The 14258-nt window shown below is 40.5% G+C and overlaps 1 protein-coding gene across 1 annotated transcript in view; it reads left to right on the top strand.

The window, feature by feature from the left end:
- The window catches only part of LOC108603236 (G protein-coupled receptor kinase 2), a 42901-nt gene that overhangs the window by 12694 nt on the left and 15949 nt on the right, over window positions 1–14258 (top strand). The window contains exon 2 of the mRNA XM_017991856.2: window positions 8925–9307. Within this exon, the coding sequence (XP_017847345.1) occupies window positions 9256–9307 (52 nt within the window). The 5' untranslated portion in view covers window positions 8925–9255. The remainder of the gene's footprint in view (window positions 1–8924; window positions 9308–14258) is intronic.

Below are 14258 nucleotides of genomic sequence, written 5' to 3' on the forward strand. Positions count from 1 at the left end.
CATTTTTGTGAAAATATTTGCTACGACTTTGACTCCGACTCTGTTTTGTGTTTGGCCCGGGCGCACACACATTATTGTGATTGCCCTGGCCAAGAGCAAGAGCAAGAGCGAAATCTGCTGCTGCTGCTGCTGATATGTAATAAGCTCTCTGGCAGCAATGTTGGCCAGCATGTCATACAACTTAGCAAGATGGTTTTGTCTACTTAGCCTGCAGCTTGCAAGCAGCAAAAAGAGAAGAAGATGAAGATGAACCGGCAATAAGTCGTTGTAGTTGTATTTTGCGTTTAGCGTTTTAGTCTTATTTTTTTTTTGTCTGCTGGCATTATCATTTTGCTGGCTTAATGTTTTGTTCTCTTGATTACAGTATCGTACACGCCCAGTACATTTCAATTAAAACGTCGCCCACAGGCGCATAAGAATAGCTAAAAGGCAAAAATTTTCATTGGTCTTTCATGTCTACTTCCTGTTAATTTTCGTTGATTTCTCTCTCGCACTCAAAGTCGTCGGAGTCGCATTTTCTGTTTACAGGCCACAGACACAGTTCCAAATTCCATTTTCAATTCCAATTTTATACACAACGCAAGCTTTGCGCTGACAGGACTTAACTAGCGGGCGGGCGATGGAGAGAGCGGGCAATTTAAACATGTTTCCGCTTTTCACGAAGTCTGTCCGTCCACCGTCTGTTTGTCTGTCTGTCTGTCAGTCAGTCAGCCAGCCAGTCCGCCTGCTAGTAGCAATACACGTTTACGATCTGTCTACCTAACTGTATCTGACATTTTCCATTGGTACATGTTTTTCCAATTTTCATATGCACTTACAGCTCGCCTACGGAAAACACCCTACAAAGGGGCAGGGAGGGGCTAGGCAGCTGGGAAGGCTCTTAAATGCTTTCAATGTTGCTGCTGATTTAACTCTCAGTTTGGGGTGCGGTGATAAAGCTGCTGGGATTTTATTTAAAAATATTTGCCAACTTTCTGCTCGGCTCTGCTCTGCTCTGTTTTATTTTACGAGCTTTTGTTGTTGTTATTGTTGTGCTCTTAGTTATGCATAAGTAGTATTTAAAATATTTTGCTACTAACTGTAAGTGTATTTAAACTTCGCTTTGTAGTCTCGAATCTTTTGCTAACTTGCTGTTATACACTTAACGTCCTTTGTGTCTGTGTGTGTGTGTGTGTGTGTGTGTGTAGTCATGAATAGTTAAATTCGCTTGCCAAGACACTGTTCGTTAGTGTGCTTGGCCTGGCTGCTTTTCTGCTATTTTCCATTTTTTATTAATGAAATCTCTCCTGGCTCAATGAAGCGTAAATTTGGCTCAGTCAGACAAAAGTTTATGCGCCACATTGCTCGCTCGCCTCCGCATTGCCACATTTGAAGTGCGCGAAGCAAACTTGGCAGACATTAATAGACCTTAAGCTGCGGCAACGTGTTTCTCTCTTCTGCTTAAGCTTGGGGCTGGGTGTGTGTGTGTGGGGCCAAGCTAAGTGGCCATAATGTGGCCTCTGTCTTACCATTTATTGTTGCTTATTTAATTGATGGTGCTTTATTTGCTAAAAGTATTTCTATTTGCTTGAGTGATGTGATGTGATGGATGGCTGGATGGATGGATGGATGGTGTCATGCATTTGATTGGCATTATTTCATAAGCTCAATGTATTTTATTTATATTTATTATTTCTGCTTCTATTTCGAGGGTGTGTGCGCTGTTAATTGAAATGCATTAGTTTATTTTGCGCAGTGTAGCTTAGCAATTAATGCCAAGAGCGTGCACGTCCAGCCAAGAGTCTGCGGCTGCGGCTCATGCACGACTGGCATCAAATAGATTGAATAATTTGGCGGTGCTGCAAAAAAAAAAAGTCGAAATGTTTGCGGTCTCTGCATAAATGTTTCATTGTATTTGTCTATTTGCTCTCATTTGAGGCAAGCAGCGTGTTGCAGCCACTTAAACCGCAAACATTTTTGACTGTTAACGCTTTCGCCTCCGCTCTCCCACTCTCTCTCGCTCAGTCTCTCTTTTGGTGTGTTGACTGAAGCCAAGCAATTTAACAGTTGAGTTCATTACGAAGCAACGCGTCGCTTACTCTCTGCGCCATTCAATTACGTTAAGGTAAGCGAAATATCTGCCATCATATTTTATGCTCTGAGCCATAAAGACTACGTACGACGTCAAGTCCAAGTGGCTCACAAGGTGCTGGTGGCTGCTTAAGTCCCAATTTATAACTTGCCGATAACGTGGCGCCTACGAATCCATCTCCATTCATCTCCATCTGCTGAACTGACTTTGGTCTATACTCTTAAATATTTAACATGCAATTTCTATGGCGCTGTTACTCGCTTTTTTATTTTTGGCAAATCATTTACGCTTCATGCCCTTCAAATGTTTGGCATGCTAAAAGCCAAGCCACATTCCCTTGGGTAACTGAGGCGCACACTCGTCGTCGTCGTCGTTGCCTTATCTTGTCTGCGGCAAGTTGTGTCCCAAGTGTCTGAAATTTTGTTTAATTCACTTAAGAGTAGCAGAGCATATAAGTTTGGCATAAATGTAAAAAGCCTTGTTTATGTTGGCCGATAGCTAAAACTCACATTAGAGTGTATAAATTTGCAAGTTTTCTATCTATCTGCTGATTCATAAAAAATTGCTCAAGCTCTGCATAGCAATGGGTTTATTAAGTTCAAAGGCATTTTGTGCTACAGACTCTGAGATAATATATTTTCAAAGCGTGTGCTATTCCCATAAATACTTAATATACCTTTTAAATGCTTGCACGTGTCGCTTTTAACTTGGCCCATTTGGCAGGCTGTAGAGGGAAATTCAATGCCATTTATATGGCTCAAATGTAATTTGATGGACCTTGAATCTATGTGGATGTATAATGTATAATGATGTCGATCAAATGCAGCCAGTAAAATTGTTTATTAATATGTAAATACAATAAATGTGTGCATAAATGTATTCCGCATGTAACTGACTAGAATATATACTTTAATGCAAATTTGTGGACAAGCAAATGTAAAAGCATAAAATATTTAGACTTTAAACTTGAGCTCTCGTAGAGCTTGAAGGCGTCTTGGAAATTAAGCAGCTGCCTCCTCTCTATTTCGCAAATTTCATATACTCTTCGTCCATTTTTAATGTTCTTTCAAAATGTACACAAATTTTCATTTGTATTTAAAATGCGCAGGGCGTTTTTCTAAGCGAATGATGCGTGTAATTTCTTTTAATTTTAAATTCGCCGCAACGTTCTGTGCCATGGGCGTAGACAGCGTGTAATATAGAGGGAGTGAGGACAATATTTATTATTTACAGAATTTATACCTAAATTTTCATCGCACTTTGGTAACAAATTACAACAACATACAGACAAAAATGCATACAGACAAATACTGCAACAACATTAACAACAGCAATAGTACAACAACAATAATGCAACAACAAATGTTGCTGCAATTGTTGTTTTATAATTGTTGCTACCCTTACCCAACTACGCCTATGCCTGGCTACGCCTAAGTTAATGCATCTTCCGTGTTGGAAATTTCATTAAATTATCATCTCCCGGCGGTTTAATTACATGTCAATGTATGTATTTTGTAATTGAATTTAATATGTTATTTCTTGTTTAGCGGGTTAAAGCGTTGCAAAAATGTATAATAATGTTGAAAGCTTTGATCTGTCAAAAGTTTTGATGAAATTTCAACTCTTTGCGCTGCAGGGGCCACTACATACAGCAAAAGTTATGATATTTTTGAAATTATAAAATGTAAAGTACGAACGCAATGACGCACTAAAATTTTATGTTATGTGCGCTATAAATCAACACGCAAGTAAAAAATTGTGAAACTGTAAATAAAGTTCATTCAATTTTAGGCATCAGATTTAAGACTTTATTCTTATTTTGTTTTTGTTTTTTGCTATTGCTGCTGCCGTTGCGTTAGACAACATTTGTTTAGCAATATGTTTGGGTTTATGTATTCCACTTTGTGTTGACAGCAATGACCCACAAGCATAAATCATAACGCTGTGTCTATGTACAGCCCTCAACACAAATATTGGAAGAAAACAAAAGCAAGACCGAAAAGAATAACAATTGTGTGCTGAATATTTCCATTTTGTATAACTGTAGCGAAGCTTAAAGCTAAGCTCAAAATTGCTGGCCACATGCATTATTCAAATGCAAACTCAAATTGCCTTAAAAGTTGCCTGAACGTTGATAAATATGTATGCAAACAAAACAGGCATTAATTGGCAAGCAATTTATGAATGTCTGGAGATCAAAGCAAACATAAGCCAAAAGCCAAAAGCTTTTAACACTTTTGTGTGTGTGTGTGTGTGTGTGTGTGCATTTATTTATGAATGAGCAATGAGACTCACACACACACACACACACTGGCACACGCACACGCATGGAGTCTGTCTGTCTGTGCTTAGTGCAAAATGCAAATGAATTTCGCAAACACAGAGTCTGAAGCTGTAGCTGAAGCTGCTGGGCAAACAGGACACTGCCAATCATATGGCTCAATGCGCCACAAAGTATGCAACAGCTCTTGTGCTAAGCAAGGCATGTGACACATACCAACGAGCAAGTCACACTCTCAAACTTGTATCTGAATCTGATGCTGTTTATTAGCAGCATACGCTGACTGTCAATGCCAAGCTATGCCCATGCCCCTGCCCCTGCCCATGTCCATGCCAACCACAAAGTCTTAGCAGAGATTATGCAGAGACTAGAATTTATGCGCTAGCTAGCAACACTTTTGCTCTTTGTCGCAAAACACTAAAAAAGATGTCGCCCGACGGCGGAAAAACTTTTTCTTTTTGTCATTGTCATTGTCCTTGCCAAAAAGAGAAACTGGGTCAGTTTTGGCTTAGTTGTTGTTTGTGGCTTTATTGATTGTCGTCAGCGCAAGTGGCGCTCTGACTGCTACACGCTGCGAATCTGTGCAGGACATGGCCCAACATGGTTTGGATTTGACAACAGTCCAGCTCAGCTGCCTATGAGCTAAGCCCAGCTAATTAATGCGCTCTTGATGGGCAGACAAGTATATAGCTAAATATATATAAAGTGGAAGTTTATACATAAGTAGCCTAAAAATGATTTACACTTTAAGAGCTGCCCCAGTGCACTATGAGGAGTCTCAGCGCTAAATTTGACCAAAGCCCATTTACTAATGTTAATGCATTGGCAATGTATTAATCTGATTACATTCCCGCAGTTTGAACATAACTCCTAGCTGTTAAGATAGCAGCTGTTAAGTCAAGCTTAGCTGTTATCGATAGCTGATCGATTGTAATGCTTGAAGTTGATTTGAGGAATGTTTTTACATAAAAATGAACGTGAAATTTAGAAATCACTCAAGCGACTGGCTGTTTTTACTTTCGACTGCCAGTGTCTATAGCATGCACATAAGTCGGCTATAACATTAGTGTGCGTGCATAAGCCAAATTATGTGTGTCTGATTTCTCAAGTTTAAGCTGAATTGGCATAAAATCGAAGTCGATATGGATAATAATGTGCTGACTGCTGCAATGACGTTGGCTAAATGAATTCTATTGCTGCTTGCTGCTCATATTAACGTTGTTATTGCTGCTGCTATTTCCGTCAATCAGCTGCCCCCAGCCAACCGCAAGCCTGTGGCAACTACATGCATATACATGCGGCTAATGTGATAGCTGTTGGTACATTACCTGACATACAGACAGACCCTCGAACACATCGACACGTATTTGCGGTTAAACACGGCTTACAACTTGTTTAAGCATTTGCAAATAGTTGCAGTTTAGTCTTCGGGCTTAGACAATGGCTTACAGCTTAGAGCTTAAGTTTAACAAAGCAATTGAAGCATGTGGCTTGGCAATCGGCTTAAGGCGTTTATATGGCTGCCCCTCAGCAAGGAATTAATTGCAAAGCATCAATGCCAAAAATCAAAAGCACTTAGTAAACGCCAACGTTGCAGTCTTTGTTTGTTATTTTAATATGTATTCGTGTTTACTGCAGCATAAGCAATGCTTATAATGCGAGCTGATTAAATTTTTGCAGCGACTGCAAATTAAAGTGAAAAATCCATTTCGAGGGCGTCTACATACAAACACACACAGACACACACAAAATGCAAGCCAGACACATGCAATGCCATTGGGGTGCGCACACAAAAGTTGATCCTTTGCCTTACACACACATACACGCGCACACATACGCGAGCGCACAAGTTTAACGCAAATAAATTGCGCATTCAGAGCAAAATTAACACAGAGAGCAAAAGAAAATGGGTGCGGCCATGGGCTAGCGCATAATACAAAAAAAAAAAAAAAAAATGGCTGGCGGCAGGCATAAACGCGCTTACTCAACAAAAAAATATACGAAAACTCACAAAAACATGGTGGCATAAAAATGGAAAGGAAAGGAATATATCAAGCGCAATAATAAAACCAGAAGCCAAGTGGGCAATGTGTGTTTGAGTCAGAGACAACCAGACGCAGACATGGACCAGTTGCTAGCTCAGGCTTTCAGCCCCCACCCATTCCCAAGCTTGCGCTTTAATTCTTTTCTCTCTCGTGTTCACCACAAAGCGTAGGCTGCCCTGACCGGCTTCATAACTCATAACATGATAGCCTGAACCGTTCGTTGGTCTCAACTTGATTGAAGTTTTGCTTAGAGCTATAATCGAGTTATAGCTCGAACACACAAATTATGACTGCTCGGCTCGGTGTCTGCTTGTTTATGCATATAACGTATACGCCTAGCTGACCCAAAGTCGCGCCTGGCATTCAAATTGACAGCATTAGACTTGATGCTATGCCTGTCATGCATGTGATAAGGGATGCCCAAGCAACAACAACAACAACCACAACCCAACCCAACCCAAACCTAACAACAACAACAATTGTTTTTTGGGTCGACTGCTTTTGTCTTAATTAATAAGCCAATGGCCCGCTTGCGTACAGCGGCTTAAGAGCAGCATCATCAGTTTATCTTTGAGCAGGCAATTTGTTAGCTCAGAGCTGCAGTTGAGCCTCGCAGCGAAAAGGTGAGCAAATACAACATTAATTAAACACCTAAAATCAATAGAAGCCGACGCTAAAATACGCTATACAAGCAAAGTAAATACTTGTAATAAACTAAGAACACAATGTCAAGCACTCGAAATGACAAACAAAAACATTTCCAGGCTAGAGTAATGGCAATGGCAATGGCAATGACTGTCATCTGTTTTCACTCTCGCTGCTTAATTTTGTTATGCACATTTACGCCATTTCATAAAATTTTCATAATGGCTGACTGCTTGGCTATGTGTGTGTGTGTGTGTGTGTGAGTGTGTGTGAGTCGCTGTGACTAACTGACAACATCGTTTCAGTTTTTATAATGCTGCCGTCGTCACGGGAAACGTTGATGACTTTGTTGTTGCTGCTCTGACTGTGTCGCGTTGACTGTTCTAATGGCGCAAATGTTCAATAAAGAGGCTTTTAACGCTTTTACACACACACACGCACACACATGCACTGACATTGGCTGTGCATGCGGCAGACTCATGTGTCCCACTGATTTGCTCATCAGTGTGTTGAGAACTATGCGTCTTTAAATTTGATATTAAATTTTACAGCTGCTACACTTTACAATATTTGTTAGCGTATTCCAAAACTTGTATTCGCCTGCGCCCTTTTGTTTATTTGCTTGGCTACGCATTTGAAAAACAATTAATTTGCCTGTCTGATTGTAAAATGTTGTAGCCAAAGTTTGTGTGTGCGTGTGTGTGTGTGTTGTATTTTGAAAATAAACACTCACATGCGTCCCAGACATGACCACACTTTTATGCCCTGATTGATGTGCGCCGCTCCAGGCGATGCGTACCCACATGGCATGCGATGCTTGCTGCCGTTCATAAATTATATAAATAAAACAATAACAATAACAATAACGAAATAACGAAAACGAGTACGAAAACAGCAACAAAAAGTGTGCGCTCAAATTGCCCATGAGTTCATTTTTAATTAAAAATTGCCTATATGTCTATAGATGGCATCTAAACACGGTTCTGGCTGCTTCAATAAAATCTCTCACACATTGACGCACACACATTGCTGCTCCGATAAGTGAAAATGGCAGACAGCATAAAAATTTATAGCCAAAAGTAAAAGCAAATAGTTTGGCAATAGTATGCTATGCATATTATATTTATTGTTGATAACGCTCTCGCATGAAAGGACTTGAGGAAAACTTGTGTCATTCAATTATTTTGCCATTAGTTATGCGTGCCGCATAGCCTCACGTACGGCGCCCACTCTCGCCCTCCCCTCTCCGCCATGATTAATACATGTCGACCGCAACATTACTGACACCTTGAGCAGCAGCAGCAGCAAAATGTGGGCAAAATATGCTGCGGTCTGGGCACTACTGCTGGCAGTTAGGGCAAAAGTGCACTTGACATGATATAAACGTACGCAGTGCTCTCCTTTGTCAGTGGCAGGTGACAAACAAGTGCAGGCACGCTCAGCCTCAGCCTCAGTCTCAGTCTCAGTCCCAGCCACATGAAAGCTGAAAGCTTGAAATATAACACATAAGCAACCACAAAATGCGAGCATTTTCACTTGCAGTCTTCCTTGGGGATACTTGCTGGGTGGTGGGTGTGGCTACAAATAATTGTTAAATTTATGCAAATTAAATTTTTAATCAGGCAGCAGGCAGCGGCAGCAAGCGCCTTAGTTTCGTTTGCTTAGCTGCTAATTAATGCTTTTACTTTTTCTTATCATGCCCAAGGCACAAATATACTAATTACGTCTAATAAGTGCGCATTTTAGCGAATGTATCTGTGCATTAATAAACAGCCAATTATTTATAATTAGCGTTGCTGTCTAATCAACTCTCGGAACACATGCTTAACGCTCTGGCTAATGTCATCAATTAATTAGTGATTTATAATTATTGTTTTTGCAGTTAAACGTCTTGGCTGCTCTTTCGATACCATCCCTAGCGAAACTAAATGAAGCCTGTGAGCGTAACTGTGCCAAATACTACCACAACGCTGGATCTTAGACGACGGCCACAAGAATTTAGACAGCGCACTCTGCAGTCGCAAGTTTGAACACCTGAGCACCTGCCTCCTGCTGCTGTTTCATCGAACGCTCTACGCTCTGCTCTCAAGCAACTTTGCTGGCAACGCAACGCAACGCTACAGACACTGCAAGTCACTGTCTGTCTGTCTGCGTGTGTATTTTAAATTCGAGTGCGGCAAAGGATTCATTAAAAAACCGCCAACCTGGAACTAATGGAATTAGAGAATATTGTGGCCAATACGGTCTACTTGAAAGCAAGAGAAGGTGAGTGACAACCAACTATCAAATACAGTGGAAATCCTAATAGCCGAACACTCACTTACAATCGCAGATATTCGCATTTATGAATAAATATTTAACAATGAATATTCCAATTTAAAGTATATATTATTACATGTAAAGATAAATTTCATTTTATACATTTAACAAATACTTAAGTTAAAGAAAGATTTGTGTTGATTGCTATAATTTAAAATGAGCCCCGATAATTTTGATGTATTAAAAAACTACAATTCAAGTTCTAATAACGCATCGTCGGCTCACTTATTTCTTCACACCTTTGTGCATAATATGAATTTGCTTATCAAATGGAATTTTTTTATTGTTGTTTTCGGCTCAGATATTTCAATCGCAATGTGTTGTTGTAGGAAAAGTCGATTAAAAATTTAAAATTCAACTTTTTTGGGATTTTTTACGAGGGATTTTGCAGTAGACAGGGATTTTTTCTACGTCCGGTTATTAGAAAGTCCGGTAAATGGAATATTGGCATAAAAAACGAATTGAAGCCAGTAAATTTTGGGCGACTATTAAAACTTTCCTAGTGGAAAGTTTCTCTATATGTAAATGCAATATAAGTTGCCCGCTTCTAGGCGCCAAATCCTGCTGACGACACCTTGTCTGCTGGCATCGATTTTTTATTCCCCAAAGAGCGTGTGTCAGGGTGTTAATTGTACTGCTTGTCACCCCCCGCACCCTTTTGGGGCAGTTAGTTTGCAGTCCTTTTTGCTCCCATGCCCGTTCCCGCTTGACGCCTGACGCTGTGCTTTATCTAAAGTTAATGAAGCGTTAAATGTTTGCGCTCCAGCAACTTATTCTGTTTCATGCTTCGTATTACAGCTTTAAGTGCTCTATTCGACACAGATGCTCCGCTCCGCTCCAAAGTTCACAAAACCGAGCGAGGTCTGAGTGCAATTCTTTATATCGAGGTCATGCAGCCAGCAGCAAGTTCAGTGTCAGCTTTGACACTCGGGCTCCAGGCTTATGCAATTCATAGAGCAATTACGTTGCCAGGCGCAATTTATATAAAAAATTATGCATATTAGCTTTAAAAATTCTGTGCCCAACAGCGACTGCTGTGACTGAAGGTCACCTTGAAGTAACCAGCGCCGGCAGGCAGCGATCAATAAGCGTTACACTTGAATGGATAAAATTGGTGAAATTTACTGCTCGCCAAGCATTGATGACTTCCAAAGATTGCACACGTGCAATAATCAGTTGAATTACGTACTAATATAAACAACAACAACAACAGCAACAGCACATGCATTAACTGACAGCAATCAACAGCAGCAACAACAACAACAACAGCAGCAGCAGCAGCAGCAATATATGCTTATCATATGAGCTGAGCTCAATCAAATATTTTATTTTTATGTTATTTATTTAATGACAGCCAAGGGCTGTATGTATATGTATATTGTGCATATGTAAGCAGCGCATCTATAGAATGTATCCATCAGATATTCAGCCGCTCAACAGATTTAAATGACAGGAACGTGCGCAAAATTTCAATTTGTGCTAATGTAACATTTTAGAGCAGTTTATCGATGAGCAACCAACAGACAGAGATATAGAGATAGAGATAGAGGGAGAGAGATGTATATATAGGTTTTCCTTTTATTCTCGCCAAGCAAAAAGTGAATTTTATGTTTGTTCAAGCCACAGCACCTTAACCCATTGGCAAAGTCCGGCGTTGGGTCATACTCAAATAATAAAACTCGTGGCCAAAAAAAAAAACCAACAAAACTTTTTATGTACGCTTTGCTTTTGCCCCCTTTTTTTTGTGTGTTTCGTTGTTGTTGCTTTTTAGTTGTTTCAATGTTATTGCTGAGCTTAACACTTCGCGCACTGTTTGCCAAGAGTTTTGGCATCTGAAACGCTTTCAAATCAAATAACTGTCATCACAGCCAATGCACATGTGCTTATGTGTATATATTATTAAACTGCTGCATAGCCAGTGATATGGTCTGATGTGCCTTTGCATTGATTTTTGGGGCAATCAATGCTATTGCACTGATTTCTGCTTGATTTCGTCAAACAGACCAGAGAGAGAGAGCGACGCAGTGCGTCACACATTTGAGTTATCTGCTTCGGCTGTGGCCTTTGGCGCTTTAAAGTTCAGCAAATGTCACGACTCTTGGCACTGCGCTTATCTTTAAAGAAACGCGCTTTAAAGCTCTCAATAGCTTATGCTTGCATATTGGGCGACGCATTCAAATTGGATGCAACGACAGCGACAATGCATAAATTTAGCCATAATGCTGATTACAGCGAACAGACAAAGGCAGAGCAGGGGATTCCATAAAATGTTGCTAAATAAAATGCTAATGCTTATGGCACAGAATGGTTTAATCAGCGTCGAGTTGAGAATTTAATGTAAATATTTAGTTTGCTGCAGTCTCTGTTGCTGCTGTTGCTGTTGCTTTTGCTGTTTGTTGTTGTCTGAGTGCACCAGCCACCAGCCAGCATATGCATGTTGGCCGTATGTCCTTTGCCCTCATTGGCCAGGCCCACTTGAGCGGAGAGTTCAATGACCGTTGGTCAGCTACAAAGCACGCCAATTTATTTCAAGTGGGTGTGCTTTATCAGACTAACAAGCCTTTAGTAGTTATGTTGTATGCTAAACAGCTAAAAAGCAAGATGAAAAAAAGAGAACTTGTTAATTATCGCACGCAATGTTAAAGCCGCAGGCGCGTAGGCGTTTTACATGTGTGTGTGTATTCGCAGTTCTAGTTGGGCGCACATTTGAGACACGCTAATTACTTGTAGCAGGCAATCAGTCAAGCCAGCAGTCAGTCAGTCAGTCAGTCGAGTCGAGTCGAGTTGCTTTGATACAAACAGCGCTTGTGTTGCTTTAACTTTAGGCATTTTATAGCAACAAGTGGAGGGGAACGGTTCGGGTTCGGGTTCGGGGCAGATACATGTTCTTTGGCCATGTCCTGGCAGCACGCAAACGTGGGGTGGTGGTGCACTTATCAGTGGCAGGCACTCATTGCGGTTTGCGGTGTCTGCGGCTGCTTATCTGCAGTTGCAGCACGTAGCAGCCACAACGCAAATGCAACAGCAGCAGCAACAATTCTGTCGCACTCCCAACGCATTTTTGCCAATCAGAGAGCGATTGTTGTTTGCAAATCGCAGTGCCATTGATTGGCATGAAATGTCACAAGACGTGTGTGTGCAGCAAACAAACAAACAAACAACAAACGCACGAGATCCATTTTAATTGTATGCTAAACTGTGTGAAGTTATGACTGTCACTAAGCATTTCCGCTCAGATGTCTGAGAGAAAAAAATGGAAATTAATTGAAATTGAAATCATGTGTCTAACGACACTTGAATGCGCTTCAGCTTCAACTTTAGTTTGGCTCTAGTAGCCTGCTTAGGGTATTTGCTAGTTTACATATGTCGGCGGCGGGCGGCGGCACATGTGCTGATCTTGTTTGAGCACCTTGTGCGGATGGAGATGGAGATTGGCTTGGCTTGAAAAACCGGTAGCCACTTGAGCAGATGTGTTGTTGATCCGCTGTTTGCTTTTGTACTTGAGACTTGTAGACAAGCTGTTTCTATTTTTATTTATTTTATTTTCTGACGTCGGCAAGCATACTCACACCAATACATCACACACACACATACACGAGCGGGCGAACCTTTGGAAAAAAGTGTGCTTAAGTGACGCGTTTGCTGCGTCAGCAACTGAATAATTAATCGACATATTTAATCAGCCATACGTATACTTAATATATGCATAGCTTATTGCAGTAATATATATGCTTCTGATTAATTTCATATTGGCCAGCTACTTATAGTGCGTACACACACACACACACACACACAAACGGACAAACAAATAATTGCATATGAAATAATATTTAATATATGGTAAATGCTTGGACTGCTCAAGTTAATGCATTTGCTGCTCTCTATAGTTGTTGCTTTAATTGCTTGTAATTAATATTTGCTGTTCGCCTTTTATTGTCATTGCTGCTGTCAATTGGACGTTCGGGCGTTTCATTGTGTGTCAATTAAATGCATTTAACATGGCATTTGATGGCAACGATGACTTGCTCGATTGATTGTTTAAAATAATGAAATTTCATATGATTTAGTTGTTGCTATACGCGTCTGCACTAAATGTGGCAGATAAACAAATCAAATAACGCAGCAGACACGCGCCGCAGAGTCATAAACCATATTTATTGATTGTTTTGGCAATTAGGTTTTTATATTGGCAGCCTAAGCAAACAGTTTGAATATTGAAATGTTTATTTATACAATAGACTGCAATTTATGCCAGCGCCAGCGTCAAAAGCTGCTCATAACTGAACAGTGATTCACTCGCTCGTTCAACGCGGCGTATGCGCACTAAGCCTGCTCCAACTTATTTGTCTTTGGTAAGCAGAGATTTGCAGCAACTGCAAATTTAGGCTCTGGGCTTTAGCTTTAGCCTGCTGTTTTATGATTGATGGTGCTGCCTTTTAGGCATTTTATGAGCACTTAAAGCACGTCCACGGTGAGTTTAAGTTGAGAGAGACAAAGAGCGAGAGAGAGAGAGCGAGAGCAGCAGCCATAGTTTATAGCTAGATAAAACAAAATGTATACAATATACATGGCTTATGTATAGCTGAAAGCACTTCACTCTAGCAGTCTGTTCGCCGTGTTTTATAAGTCGATAAAATTGGCGGAAACTTGGAATATTTTATGCTCAACATGAAAATATAAGTGATGCTTGCTGAACGGTTTTTCGCTCGCTGATGAAATAAAATTGAGTTATATATAAAAGCAATGTTTATGCGCAGCTATATAAAAATATATGTATATGCGATGTTTAAGGCTTGCATATGGCACTTGCGAGTGTTGGGAGTACAGCACTTTGGCTGCCTCCTGCAACGTGTCGTATACGCAATTTTGCAATATATGCGCTGTACCTAGATATAAA

Source organism: Drosophila busckii, chromosome 3R (assembly GCF_011750605.1).
Source record: "Drosophila busckii strain San Diego stock center, stock number 13000-0081.31 chromosome 3R, ASM1175060v1, whole genome shotgun sequence".
NCBI lineage: Eukaryota > Metazoa > Arthropoda > Insecta > Diptera > Drosophilidae > Drosophila > Drosophila busckii.